The sequence below is a fragment of the Mobula birostris genome, chromosome 3 (assembly GCF_030028105.1).
Source record: "Mobula birostris isolate sMobBir1 chromosome 3, sMobBir1.hap1, whole genome shotgun sequence".
Classification (NCBI taxonomy): Eukaryota; Metazoa; Chordata; class Chondrichthyes; order Myliobatiformes; family Myliobatidae; genus Mobula; species Mobula birostris.
In genome coordinates, this window is record NC_092372.1 from 46,983,757 (window position 1) to 46,997,691 (window position 13,935).

The 13,935-nt window shown below is 43.3% G+C and overlaps 1 protein-coding gene across 1 annotated transcript in view; it reads right to left on the bottom strand.

Annotated features, from left to right (window-relative positions):
• Window positions 1-5,252: 5,252 nt before the first annotated feature.
• The window catches only part of ercc8 (excision repair cross-complementation group 8), a 37,152-nt gene continuing 28,469 nt past the window's right edge, over window positions 5,253-13,935 (bottom strand). Inside the window, exons 11-12 of the mRNA XM_072252577.1 lie at window positions 12,790-12,879; window positions 5,253-6,421 (exon numbers count right to left, since the gene is read on the bottom strand). Coding sequence (XP_072108678.1) covers window positions 6,353-6,421; window positions 12,790-12,879 — 159 coding nt within the window. The 3' untranslated portion in view covers window positions 5,253-6,352. The remainder of the gene's footprint in view (window positions 6,422-12,789; window positions 12,880-13,935) is intronic.

Genomic DNA, 13,935 nt, shown 5'->3' on the forward strand with positions numbered 1-13,935 from the left:
AAGAAAGCAGCATTCATTATCAAAGAAGGACCCTCACCATCCAGGCCATGTTCTCTTCTCAATACTACCAGGTTTTGGAACAGTTATTAACCCTTGGCATGTGGCCAAGTGGTTAAGGCATCGGTCTAGTGATCTGAAGGTCGCTAGTTCGAGCCTCAGATGAGGCAGCGTGTTGTGTCCTTGAGCAAGGCACTTAACCACACAGTGCGCTGCAATGACACCAGTGCCAAGCTGTATGGGCATGCCCTTCCCTTGGATAACACCGGTGGCATGGAGAGGAGAGACTTGCAGCATGGGCAACTGCCGGTCTTCCATACAACCTTGCCCAGGCCTGCACCCTGGAAACCTTCCAAGGTACAAATCCATGGTCTCACAAGACTAACAGATGCCTAAAAATTACCTTATAACCAACAGACTCCTGAACAAGTGTGGATAACTTCACTCACCACAACTCTGAACTGATTCTATGACTGACAGTGTCACCTTCCTACAGACTCACCTTTGATGATTTTGCAACTCGTACTCAGTATTTTATTTGCACTGTTTGTCTGCTTTTGCAAATTGGCTGTTTGTTAGTCTTTGCTTATGTATAGTTGTCCACAAATTCCATATTTTTCTGTAAATGCCTGCAAGAAAATAAATCTCAAGGTAGTATATGGTAAAATCCAGAACGTACTTTGATAATAAATTTTACTTTGACATTTTTCAATTTGTGTGCTTCTTTTGTTTTTGTTATCTCACACTCAATATCCCTCATCATCGAGGGTTCTCTGGACTTGTTACCCTTCGATTTCAACCTCACAAGAAAATGTTGGCCTTGAACACTCAGTTTTTCTTGTTTGATGATGAATAAGGACATTTATATTTCCCACTTAGAGCTTCTGTGTGGCTCAGTTTTAGTCAGTCACAACAATGAAGTTACTGTCTCTAACATCACTGGCATTCAGGATAGTGCCATTTCCTTTACAGGTTTTTTTTTTGACCGGTTGGGGTTGTTAGCCCTGAGCTGAACCCCCAAACCTGAAGGACTGGTGAGCCACTCGTAGTCTGGCATCTACCCTTTGGCCTGTTTGGCATGGGTGACCCTACCAAGAGCCAAAGGACAAGACCCTGACTCCAGCCAACATAGTTCTCCAGGTTATTGAGGCATGCAAGCCTCCAAAGCCTATGACAAGGTTGTGGTCCTCTTACAGGACAACACTGAAGGCGGGTGTCTCATATGCCTTCTCATCCAATGTCACATTCAAGGATCTTTGGCCATGTATACAGAGATCCTTCTGTTGATCTGTGGGGTATATGGGGTGTCAGGGAGGGGTAGCACCTCTGGTGGGGGAACATGTCGCGTCCTTTTTAGGGCGGTTAGTCCACCTTTGGTCCCCACCTGGCACTCAGCTCTCACCTGTGGCTCCCCGTAGCTGTTTGCATGCGACAGCAGCCACACGCCAGGCAATGGCTTCGACAAGCCGGCTAAACCAGGTGAGGGTAGCCGACGGGTCTCAAACCCTCGGGGAGATAGGGAGTTGTCTATCCCAGCATGTGAAGACAGACTCCGGCGGATTGAGTGGACGAGACCAATGGAAGGTCCAACAGTCAAGAAGGCGGTCTCTGTAAGCATTGTGGAACGTGTAGAGCAGGACAAGACACAAAAGACGTCCTGGTCATCCACTGCGCCTAGTCCCATCTCCAGCCGTCTAGACTCTGTCTTGCCACTGGATCCAGATGGGAATAGGGAAGAGAGAGTGAGGCTGACGCTGCGCAACTCTCCCTCACTTAAATCCAAATCACGCGCTAGTCTCGACACCATCATAATGGTGTCAAGGTCCTCATTGATGACAACGATAGACGAACAACAGGGCCCTACCATTCATAGTGTATGGCCTTGTCCCAGTCATACTCTCAAAATGAACCACCACACAATTACCTGGATTAAGCTCTTATTTTCCATTTCCCAGTTCATTTCATGAACACATGAAAATCACGCTGTAGTTTAAGACTACCTTCCACACAATCAGAACTCTACTTTGCAAACCCTTCGTAATCATACCTTCTTCATTCACATGCCAATCCTTCATGTATATTGCGAACAGCAAGGATCCCAGTACTGATTTGGTAACAGGCAATCAATCAGCAAAACAACTTTATACCATCACCCTCAGACTCCAGCTCCTTGGTTGGTAGGTATCACGTTGTATCAGTATCCGATATGGGACCTTGTTAAAAGCCTTAATGAAGTCCATGTAAATCACATCTACTATACTACAATCATCAGTATGTATTTTTACCTCTTCAAAAAATACATTCAGTCAGGATCTGCCATTGATAGTCCCATGTTGGCCAAATTTGATGAGTTCCTTCTTTTCCAAGGGATCATTAATCCTGTCTCGCAGTTTATTTTTCTGATAAGTGAGCGCTAGATTTAAAAAGCGAGCGGGGCCTATTGGAAATTTGAGGAGCTTGAGATTGCACAAGCTGTTGCTTGTGGCGAGTGAGCATGGGATTTAAAAAACAAATGGGGCCTGTCAGGACTTTCAGTGAGCTTCAGATTGTTAAGCACTTGGGAAGGGCCAGTAAAAAGAAATCAGGTGTAAGTACAGCAGCCATTGTAGGAGCGACTATTGTATGAGTAGGACAGGGTTAGAGTGGGAACCCTGAATGCATCCTACTTGCAGATATGGACCTACCTGAAAGCAAGTACTTCCTGTCTACCTTTGGTCCTATTTTATATTAATGAAATTGGCTTTTCCCCAATCTAAGGCCTTTATTCCTACTCCAGCCCTATTAATTACACTTTCTGTCTTGTTTATTTGTTTTAAGAATAATAATGAGATGGAATACTGGATACCTTTTGTCTATGTTTCTGATGTCGCATTAAGGCAAAATGCAATTGGCATTTTTGATAAACTATCAAAGACGGTGCTTCAATCAAAACCAGCTCACAAGAAAACACAAACACGAGGAATTCTGCAGATGCTGGAATTTCAAGCAACACACATAAAAGTTGTTGGTGAACGCAGCAGGCCAGGCAGCATTTCTAGGAAGGGGTACAGTCCACGTTTCGGGCCGAGACCCTTCGGCAGGACTAACTGAAAGAAGAGCTAGTAAGAGATTTTAAGTGGGGGGGGGAGGGGGAGATCCGAAATGATAGAAGACAGGAGGGGGAGGGGTGGAGCCAACAGCTGGACAGTTGATTGGCAAAAGGGATATGAGGGGATCATGGGACAGGAGGCCTAGGGAGAAAGAAAAGGGGGAGGGGGGAAACCAGAGGATGGGCAAGGGGTATAGTGAAGGGAACAGAGGGAGGTGGGGCATTAGCAGAAGTTTGAGAAGTCAACGTTCATGCCATCAGGTTGGAGGCTACCCAGACGGAATATAAGGTGTTGTTCCTCCAACCTGAGTGTGGTTTCATCTTTACAGTAGAGAAAGCCGTGGATAGACATATCAGAATGGGAATGGGACGTGGAATTAAAATATATGGCCACTGGAAGATCCTGCTTTCTCTGATGGACAGAGCGTAGGTGTTCAGCAAAGCGGTCTCCCAGTCTGCGTCGGGTCTCGCCAATATATAGAAGGCTACATCGGGAGCACCGGACGCAGTGTATCACCCCAGCCGACTCACAGGTGAAGTGTCGCCTCACCTGGAAGGACTGTCTGAGGCCCTGAATGGTAGCGAAGATTACTCTAGCGGAATTAGTCCTTACTCTTAATAATTTCTCCTTTGGCTCCTCCCACCTCCAAACTAAAGGTGTAGCCATGGGCACCCGTATGGGTCCTAGCTATGCCTGCCTTTTTGTTGGCTTTGTGGAACAATCTATGTTTCAAACCTATTGTGGTAACTGTCCCCCACTTTTCCTTCGCTACATCGACGACTGTATTGGCGCTGCTTCCTGCATGCATGCTGAGCTTCCTGACTTCATTATCTTTGCCTCCAACTTTCACTCTGCCCTCAAGTTTACCTGGTCCATTTCCGACACCTCCCTCCCCTTTCTAGATCTTTCTGTCTCTGTCTCTGGAGACAGCTTATCTACTGATGTCTACCATAAGCCTACTGACTCTCACAGCTATCTGGACTATTCCTCTTCTCACCCTGTCTCTTGCAAAAATGCCACCCCCTTCTCACAATTCCTCCGTCTCCGCCGCATCTGCTCTCAGGATGAGGCTTTTCATTCCAGGATGAGGGAGATGTCCTCCTTTTTTAAAGAAAGGGGCTTCCCTTCCTCCACCATCAACTCTGCTCTCAAACGCATCTCCCCCATTTCACGCACATCTGCTCTCACTCCATCCTCCCGCCACCCCTCTAGGAATAGGGTTCCCCTGGTCCTCACCTACCACCCCACCAGCCTCCGGGTCCAACATATAATTCTCCGTAACTTCCGCCACCTCCAATGGGATCCCACCACTAAGCACATCTTCCCCGACTCCGCTTTCCACAGGGATCGCTCCCTACGTGACTCCCTTGTCCATTCATCCCCCCCATCCCTCCCCATGGATCTCCCTCCTGTAAGCGGAACAAGTGCTACACATGCCCTTACACTTCCTCCCTCGCTACCATTCAGGGCTCCAGACAGTCCTTCCAGGTGAGGCGACACTTCACCTGTGAGTCAGCTGGGGTGACATACTGCGTCCGGTGCTCCTGATGTGGCCTTCTATATATTGGCAAGACCCGACGCAGACTGGGAGATCCTTTCGCTGTACACCTATGCTCTGTCCGCCAGAGAAAGCAGGATCTCCCAGTGGCCACACATTTTAATTCCACATCCCATTCCCATTCTGATATGTCTATCCACGGCCTCCTCTACTGTAAAGATGAAGCCACACTCAGGTTGGAGGAACAACACCTTATATTCCATCTGGGTAGCCTCCAACCTGCAGGCATGAACATTGACTTCTCAAACTTCCACTAATGCCCCATCTCCCTCTGTCCCCCTCACTATACCCCTTGCCCATCCTGTTTTTCCCCCTCTCCCCTTTTCTTTCTCCCTGGGCCTCCTGTCCCATGATCCTCTCATATCCCTTTTGCCAATCAACTGTCCAGCTCTTGGCTCCATCCCTCCCCGTCCTGTCTTCTATCATTTCGGATCTCCCCCTCCCCCTCCCACTTTCAAATCTCTTACTGCTGTTCTTTCAGTTAGTCCTGACGAAGGGTCTCGGCCCGAAACGTCCACTGTACCTCTTCCTAGAGATGCTGCCTGGCCTGCTGCTTTCACCAGCAACTTTTACGTATGTCACAAGAAAACAAGTAGTTTTATTTATTAAATTAACAAGTGATGTTTTTCAAGTACCATATCCAGTTGTTTAAATTGTATTTAATAGAATGTGTACACTTAATTTGCACAAATCCGGTATTTATTTATCAATTGTTAAATTGCGTGAATTCAACAATGTTCTTTGTTTAAAACATATACTGTTTTTATCATGCACATAAAATAATCTTGCACAATAATATATAGTAAACTCATCTGTTAAGACTTCTTAATGTTAGTTAAGTCTGCATTTCCTAGCCTTCATTATAAACATTACGAAACTTTTTCTGAAAAATACAACAGAATAACGTTTAAACTGCCAGATAACAAGCTAAAGCTAAATTCGTGACACACACATACACACGTATACAATCAAGTACAGTACCAGTACTCTGATACTCAAACATTAATTCCATGAGTTCTTAACTATAATGTGAATGCAAATTAGTTGTTAAAAATAAATTGCATTTGTTTAAATTGGAGATCACATGTATGCATCTCTGTACGTGTGTTTGTGGGACAGGAACTACTTGACAGTCTTGTTATTAATTCACAAAGAGAACATTGGGAATGATTCTGTGTTGAAAATCCATTTAAATCAAAGATGATTCATCTTCAAAAAAGTGAAAAAAAAAACAAAAAATCACTTTGGCAAAAAGAATACTGTGAAAATATTTTGAGCTTTAAATATTCACAGAACTCATAACAAATTACGAACAAAATTACATTTCTAATTCCATTCGTGACCTGTCGGAATGAGTTTTTGCCTCTGAAGCATTTTATCAGCTCTCTGTACTTCTTTCGAGTATGTAGATTTGTATATGAACCTAGGCAGTGCTTATCAGCATGCTGGTACAAGCTACTTGTCTCTCTGACCTGAGGCTACAAATGGAGACCAACTGAAGGGCTCAATCCGTTTCCATAAACTGAGGTCAGTCATATGAAAAAATCAGGGTCCATCTATCTGTCTTAGTACTGTCATCAGAAATCGATGCTCCTTGGTTTAGGCTGTACATTTTCACCTCAGTGTCACACTCAGTGTTTGGAGTATTCTGAACAGCTGTACCCACATATCTGCAACAGTGTTTTTGTCCCAAACAGCAAAACAAAATTCAGTTTTCTTCATCGCTGCTGCTCCATTCATCTTGGAACATGACATTTTGAGCGGTTCTGGTTTCAGACTGCAAAATGCAAGATTATCAAATAAATTCATACATATCTTTGATTTGTTCAAATGTTATTTCCTAAATAAAATAAATTTTATTTCCTAAATAAAATATACATGGTTAAGATCATTGTAAATATGAAATACTACATGTAACTTTTTTGCTTTTTGTAAAATGAAAGGAAATAAAATAACTATCTTATTTACATCATTATATGGTTCAACTGGATGAGCATAAACAAATAGATAAAAGCCCTTCCTTTCTCTTTACAAAATCCACACAGAATCAGCTGGTGCAGCCACTCGAGTTGGATAACCGACACCAGGAGTGCATGAAACGAGCTACCTTTCAATAGAGAGGGCCAATAAGAATAATTCAAGTGCAAGAACTCAGCAGACCAGGCAGCATCTACAGAAAAGAGTACAGTCAATATTTTGGACCGAGACTCATTCTTTTGAGTGTACCAGTCTTTAGAGTGGCTTTGGATCATCAGGCTCAGGCGACAACAGGCTTAAGTTACTCTCTCTCTGTTCTTATTTGTTCATTCCTCATCTATCAGGGCATAGTAGATTAGTGAGAATGGCTCCAGGGCCAGTGTTTTGTACTCTGTGTGTGATGTGGGAAGTCTGGGAGTCCTCTAGTCTCTCAGATAAACACATCTGCACCAGGTGTACCCAGCTGCAGCTCCTGAGAGAAGGTTTTAAGGAACTGGAGCTGCAGCTTGATGACCTTTGACTGATACGAGAGAATGAGGAGGTGATAGACAGCAGCTATGGGGAGGTAGCAGGAGAGAGGTCTGGTGCTGTGGCTCAGTAGAGCAGAGAGGTGAAGGACTGTAGTGTTACTAGGAGATTCCTCAGAGAGAGATTGCCTGGTACCAGAATCAGGGATGTATCCCTCGGGTCCATGGCATTCTCAAGGGCGAGGGTGAGCAGCCAGAAGTCTTGGTACGTTTTCGTACCAGTGACATAGGTAGGTGAGGTGAGGCAGTCCTGAAGACACATTTTAGGGAACTAGGTAGAAAGCTGAGAAACGGGACTTCCAGGGTAGTAATCGCTGGATTGCTGCCTGTGCCATGTGCCACTGAGGGTAAGAATACGATGACTTGGCAGGTGAATGCGTGGCTGAGGAACTGGTGCAGAGGGCAGGGGTTCAGATTTCTGGATCATTGGGATTTCTTCTGGGGAAAGTATGACCTGTTCAAATGGGACGGGTTACACTTGAACTTGAGGGGGTCCAACATCCTTGTGGACAAGTTGGCTAGAGATGATCAGGTGGGTTTAAGCTCATTTGGCGGGGGGATGGGAGCTGGAGTGATAGTGCTGAAGATGAGATAGTTAGTTTACAAACAGAGGCAATGTGTAGTGAGACTCCTAGCAAGGAGAGGCTGATGATAGGACAGAATTGCAGTCAACAAGTTGAGTTGGCAGATGAAATTGAGAAAGGTGAATACAGGACTAAAAGGGTTATACTTGAATGCGTGCAGTCCATGGAATAAGGTCAATGGACATGTAGCAGTTACAGATTAGCACATATGATGTTGTAGGCGTCACTGAAGTATGGATGAAAAAAGATTATAGCTGGGAGATTAATGTCCAAGGATACACATTGTATCAAAAAGATAGGCAGGAAGGCAGAGGGGGTGGCATGGCTCTGTTGGTCAAAAATGAAATTAAGTCATTAAAAAGAGGTGACACAGGGTCCAAAGGTGTTGAATCATTGTGAATAAGGAATTGCAAGGGTAAAAAGTCCCTGAAGAGAGTTATATACAGACCCTGAAACAGTAGTAAGGATGTAGTCTACAAGTTACAACAGGAGACAGAAAATGCATGCCAAAATAGCAATGTTATGATAGTCATGGGGGATATGAAGTAGATTGGGAAAATCATGTTGGTGTGGGTTTCCAAGAGGGGCAATTTCTAGAATGCCTGTGAGATGGCTTTTTAGAGCACCTCGTAGTTGAACCCACTAGGGGATCAGCTATTCTGGATTGAGTGTTGTAATGAACCGGAATTGATCAGACAGTTAAAGTAAAGGAACCCTTTTAGGCGCCAATGATCACAATATGACAGAATTCACCCTGTAATCTGAGAGAGAGAAGCTAAAGTCAGATGTATCAGTATTACAGTGGAATAAAGGGAATTACAGAATCATGAAAGAGTAGCTGGCCAGATTTGATTGGAAAAGAGCACTGGCAGGGCAACAATGGCTGGAATTTCTGGAAGCAATTCGGAAGGCACAGGATATATACATCCCAAAGAGGAAGAAGTATTCTAAAGGCAAGATGACACAACCATGGCTAACAAGGGAAGTCAAAGCCAACATAAAAGCCAAAGAGAGGGCATATAATAGAGCAAAAATTAGGGGGAAGTTAGGGGATTAGGAAGCTTTTAAGTATCAATAGAAGGCAACTAAAAATTCATTAAGGTAAAGATTGAACATGAAAATAAGCTAGCCAATAATATTAAAGAGGATGCTAAAAACTTCTTCAGATACAAAAAGTGTAAAAGAGAGGCAAGAGTGGATACTGGAACGTTGGAAAACGATGCTGGAGAGGTAGTAATGGGGCACAAAAAATGGCAGACAAACTGAGTAAGTATTTTGCATCAGTCTTCACTGTGGAAGACACTCATAGTTTGCTGGATGTTCCAGGTGCCAGGGAGCATTAAGTGTGTGAAGTTATCATTACTAGGGAAAAGGTTCTTGGGAAACTGTAAGGTCTGAGGGTAGACGAGTCACCTGGACCAGATGGTATACACCTCAGGGTTCTGAAAAAGGTGACTGAAGAGATTGTGGAGGAATTAGTAATGATCTTTCAATAATCACTAAATTCTGAAATGGTTCTGAAAGACTGTAAAACTAAAAATGTCACTCCACTCTTCAAGAAGGAAGAGAGGCAGAAGAAAGGAAGCCTGACCTCAGTGGTTGGGAAGATGTTGGAGTCGACTGTTAAGGATGAGGTCTCAGTGTACCTGGAAGCACATGACAAACTAGGCCGCAGTCAGCACGGTTTCCTCAAGGGAAAATCTTGCTTGACCCAAATCTGTCGTATTTCTTTAAAAGAATAACAAGCAGGATAGACAAAGGCAAATCGGTTGATGCTATGTACTTGGATTTTCGAAAGGCCTTTGACAAGTTGCCACACCTGAGGCAGCTTAACAAGCTATGAACCCATGGTATTACAGGAAAGATTCCAGCATGGATAAAGCAGTAGCTGACTGGCAGGAGGCAAAGTGTGGAAATAAAGGGAGCCTTTTCTGGTTGGCTCCAGAAAAGGAGCTAACTAGTAGACACTAGTGGCGTTCCACAAGGGTCTGTGTTGGGACTGATTCTTTTTACATTATATGTCAATGATTTGGATGATGGAATTGATGGTTTTGTTGCAAAGTTTGCATACAATATGAAGATAGCTGGAGGAGCAGGTAGTTTTGAGGACGTAGAGAGGCTACAGAAGGACTTAGACAGATTTGGAGAATGGGCAAAGGAGTGGCAGATAGAATACTGTGTCTGGAAGTGTATGGTCATGCACCTTGGTAGAAGAAATGAAAGAGTTGACTATTTTCTGAATGGAGAGAAAATACAAAAATCTGAGGCACAAAAGGGATTTTGAAGTCCTTGTGCAGGATTCCCTAGTTTGCAGTTAAGGCTGTGGTGAGGAAGGCGAATGCGATGCTAGCATGTGTTTCAAGAGGACTAGAATATAAAAACAAGGATGTAATGTTGAGACTTTATAAAGCACTGGTGAGGCCTCACTTGGAGTATTGTGAGCAGTTTGGGGCACCTCATCTTACAAAGGATTTGCTGAGACTGGAAAGGGTTCAAAGGAGGTTCATGTAAACAGCTTGTCATATGAAGAACGTTTGATGGCTCCCGGCCTGCATTCGCCAGAATTTAGAAGAATAAAGGATGACCTAATTGAAACCTATTGAATGGTGAAAGCCTTGATAGAGTGGATGTGGAGAGGGTATTTCCTATGGTGGGATTGTTGAAGACCAGAGGACACAAGCTCAAAACGGAAGGGCATCCTTTTAGAATGGAGATGAGGAGGAATTTCTTTAGCCAGAGAGTGGTTAATCTGTGAAATTCATTCCCACAGGCAGCTGTGGAGGCTGAGTCTTTATGTATATTTAAGACAAAAGTTGGTAGATTCTTAAACACGAAGAATTCTGCAGATGCTGGAAACTCAAGCAACACACATCAAAGTTGCTGGTGAACGCAGCAGGCCAGGCAGTGTCTCTAGGAAGAGGTACAGTCGACATTTCGGGCTGAGACCCTTCATCAGGATGAAGGGTCTCGGCCCGAAACGTCGACTGTACCTCTTCCTAGAGATGCTGCCTTGATAGATTCTTAAAGGGTCAGGGAATGAATGAATATTGGGGGGGCGGGGGGGGGGAGGAGGCAGGAGATTGGAGCTGAGAGTAAAATGGATCAGCCATGGTGAAATGGTGGAGCAGACTCAAAGGGCCAAATGGCCTAATTCTTCTCCTATATCTTATGATCTGAAAGATGTCTGAAATGAAGTCATTTCTGAAAATTACCAGAGTGAATGAAGATGTGTTTGCAATTCCATCATGTCAGGAATTATTACCTTGTCTATTACTTTGAAAACTCAGTATTTAACCTAACATGAACTCTGAACAGACACTTAGTGGCTACTTTATTAGGTACACCTGTACGATAATGTAAATATTTAGTCAGCCAATCACATGGAGGCAGCCCACTGCATAAAAGTATACAGACCTGGTCTAAAGGTTCAGTAGTTGTTCAGACCAAACATCAGAATGGGAAGAAATGTGATCTAAGTGACTTTGACCATGTAATGATTGTTGGAGGAAGATGGGGTGGTCTAAGTATCTAAGAATTTGCTGATCTCCTGGGATTTTCATGTTCAACAGTCACTTGAGTTTACAGAAAATGGTGCGAAAAGTAAAAAAAAATTGAGTAAATGGCAGTTCTGTGGGTGAAAATGCCCTGTTAATGAGAGGTCAATATCTGGAATGGTTCAAGCTGACAGGAAGGCAACAGTAACTCATATAACCACACATTCCAACAGTGGTGTGCAGAAGCACATCTCTGGATGCACAACATGTTGAACCTTGAAGTGGATGGGCTACAGCAACAGAAGATGACACTGGTTCCACTCCTGTACCTGATAAACTAGCCACTGAGTGTAAATGTCATGTCGAGATGGAGCATTCTTGAGAGAGAGATAGAGAGATAGAGAGATAGAGATGATGCACATATCCAATTTATAAAATATAGTCCATTTGTAGATTGTGATTTTCCTGGAACCAGTGTACCCTTTCCAACTAAAAGACAGTAGATTCATCCAAACAAATATGTTTTTTTTTACGATCATATTTTGTGCATTTTATTAGGAGATGGGACTTTAATGGTAGGAATAGAGCACAAACACATGTTTACAGAATAAAGCAATTTGAATCTTGTCCCAAGAATGTGCCTCCTGACCTTAAAGATAATCACCTCAGTGTGACTATTACATTTCACATTACAGTAATCTTACCATGATGCTTTACGAAGAACAAGCATCACTCAGAAATTTAGAGTGGTATTTGCTGTCATATTTTCAAACAACCTTTCTTCATTATAGTTGCAGAGGAAGTTGCCAATTTCAGGGCAATTTTGCAATATGCTTTGCTCTGAACTCATCTATTCTAGAACTGAACCCAGGTTACAAAGCTGAAAGACTATCCAATGTACCAACCAACTGAATGTATGTCAGTAGTATTTACAAAACCCCACCACAGTCAGTTTGCTAAGTTAAGCAGACAGCACAATGTGCTGTAACTGCATATCACTTCCTTTTGGATTAACTTACGTCTGAAAAGTCTTCTGTACAAACATCTGGTATATGCCAAAAGTGTGAGGTCTGTCATCTTATCATTATCCGGTAAGACTGTGGCGCGCTTGGACACAGCAGTCAACCAAAGGTGCTGCTATCTTTGTTAATGATCGCAAGCCACTGCTAAACATTAAAAACTTCAAATACTGCAGGTCTACCCCATCATAGGTTGCATGTTGGCGGAGGAGCTGAACGTGCTGTGGACCGTGTTTCTGTCTGCTACAGAGAGGTGCCAGAGTTGACCAGACATGAATACCCATGAATACAGCTAATCAAAACAGATACTCCTTTGAGGCCAAGATGCAAAATACACCACAAGGTACATATAGCACATGTAAGATAGCAGTTTAAAGTGATTACTTCCTTAACATAAATATTGAGGATAGGTGTAGGTTTAGGTGAAGTCATTAAAAATATAAAGCAGAAGTTAAAAAGTGCAGAAAGCAGCCAGCGTAGATGTGAATATTTTCATTACAATAACATGTATTGGAGAGGTAAAATGTTCGGATAAATTACTCACCCCTTTAACTTCATCACCTCCCACATCTATTTGACCAAGATCTGGAATCCATGCTAAAATGTTAACATCACTGCCACCACTATAAAGCTCCTGAAAAGAAAGAAATTCATTTTGTAGTATATATTTGAAGATCAAATTTCAATAGTTACTGGTATTACAAAGCACAATTTTTCTAACACATTTTTTTCAACGAGTAAGTTCTTCTTGGGCTTCCCACCAGATAGCGGTACCGATGTTAACTGGTGATTCAATGACAAACTCTGCCATCTTCATCAGGGATGATGCCTGGACATGTCTTGCCTAGTGGCATTTATACCCACATCATCCGTTCCTCCCGACTGGCAAATTCTCACCCAATCAGGTTTCCGCTGTCCCACCTTGTTTTTAATCGAATTCCAGTTCTTAATTAGAGTGAGACCTTCGCCTTTGTTAATTTAGTTTTATTTCAATGGCTTCCTTCACCAGGTGGTCCCAAAAGCCATTGGTGTGGCACAGCGGTTTTGTGCCGTTGAAGTCAATCTGTTGTGAATGTAATATTCTGTTACTGACAATTTCTCTGGGTAACCTAAACTGATACACCTCCTGTGCTCCTTGATGCGGGTTTCCACCATGTGTCCTATCTGGCTGATATACACTGCTTTGCATTCACAGGGAATCCTGTAAACGATAGCTGTCCTGAGTCCCAAGTCATCCCTAGCCCATATAAGCTGTGATTGAGCTTCCTTACAGGTTCGTGGATGGTATTAATCCGGTATTTTTTCAGGATCCTGTCAATTCTTCCAGAAACCATGGAAGGAAGACAGGCAGTAACGACAGGTTCAACGTTGTTAGGTTTCCTGGTTTTTCCGCCAACTCTTTTGAGGGTCTGATTGATTCCCTTCACCTTGCAGCCATTCTGTAGGAATGTTGTGCAGAGTCCTCTTACTTCTTCATGGAGACTCTCCAGGTCCAAAATAGTTTTTGCACAGTTAATCGAAGTAGAAAAAAACCGCTGTGCTTTGGGAGGCGTGATGGTGGCTGTAATTGTTGAAGTATAAATCCGTGTGAGTGGGTTTCCAATGGACACCACATCCAAGGCTACCATCCAGTTTCCATCATATTAGAATGTCCAGGAATGGAAGGCAACCATTCTTCTCCATCTCCATC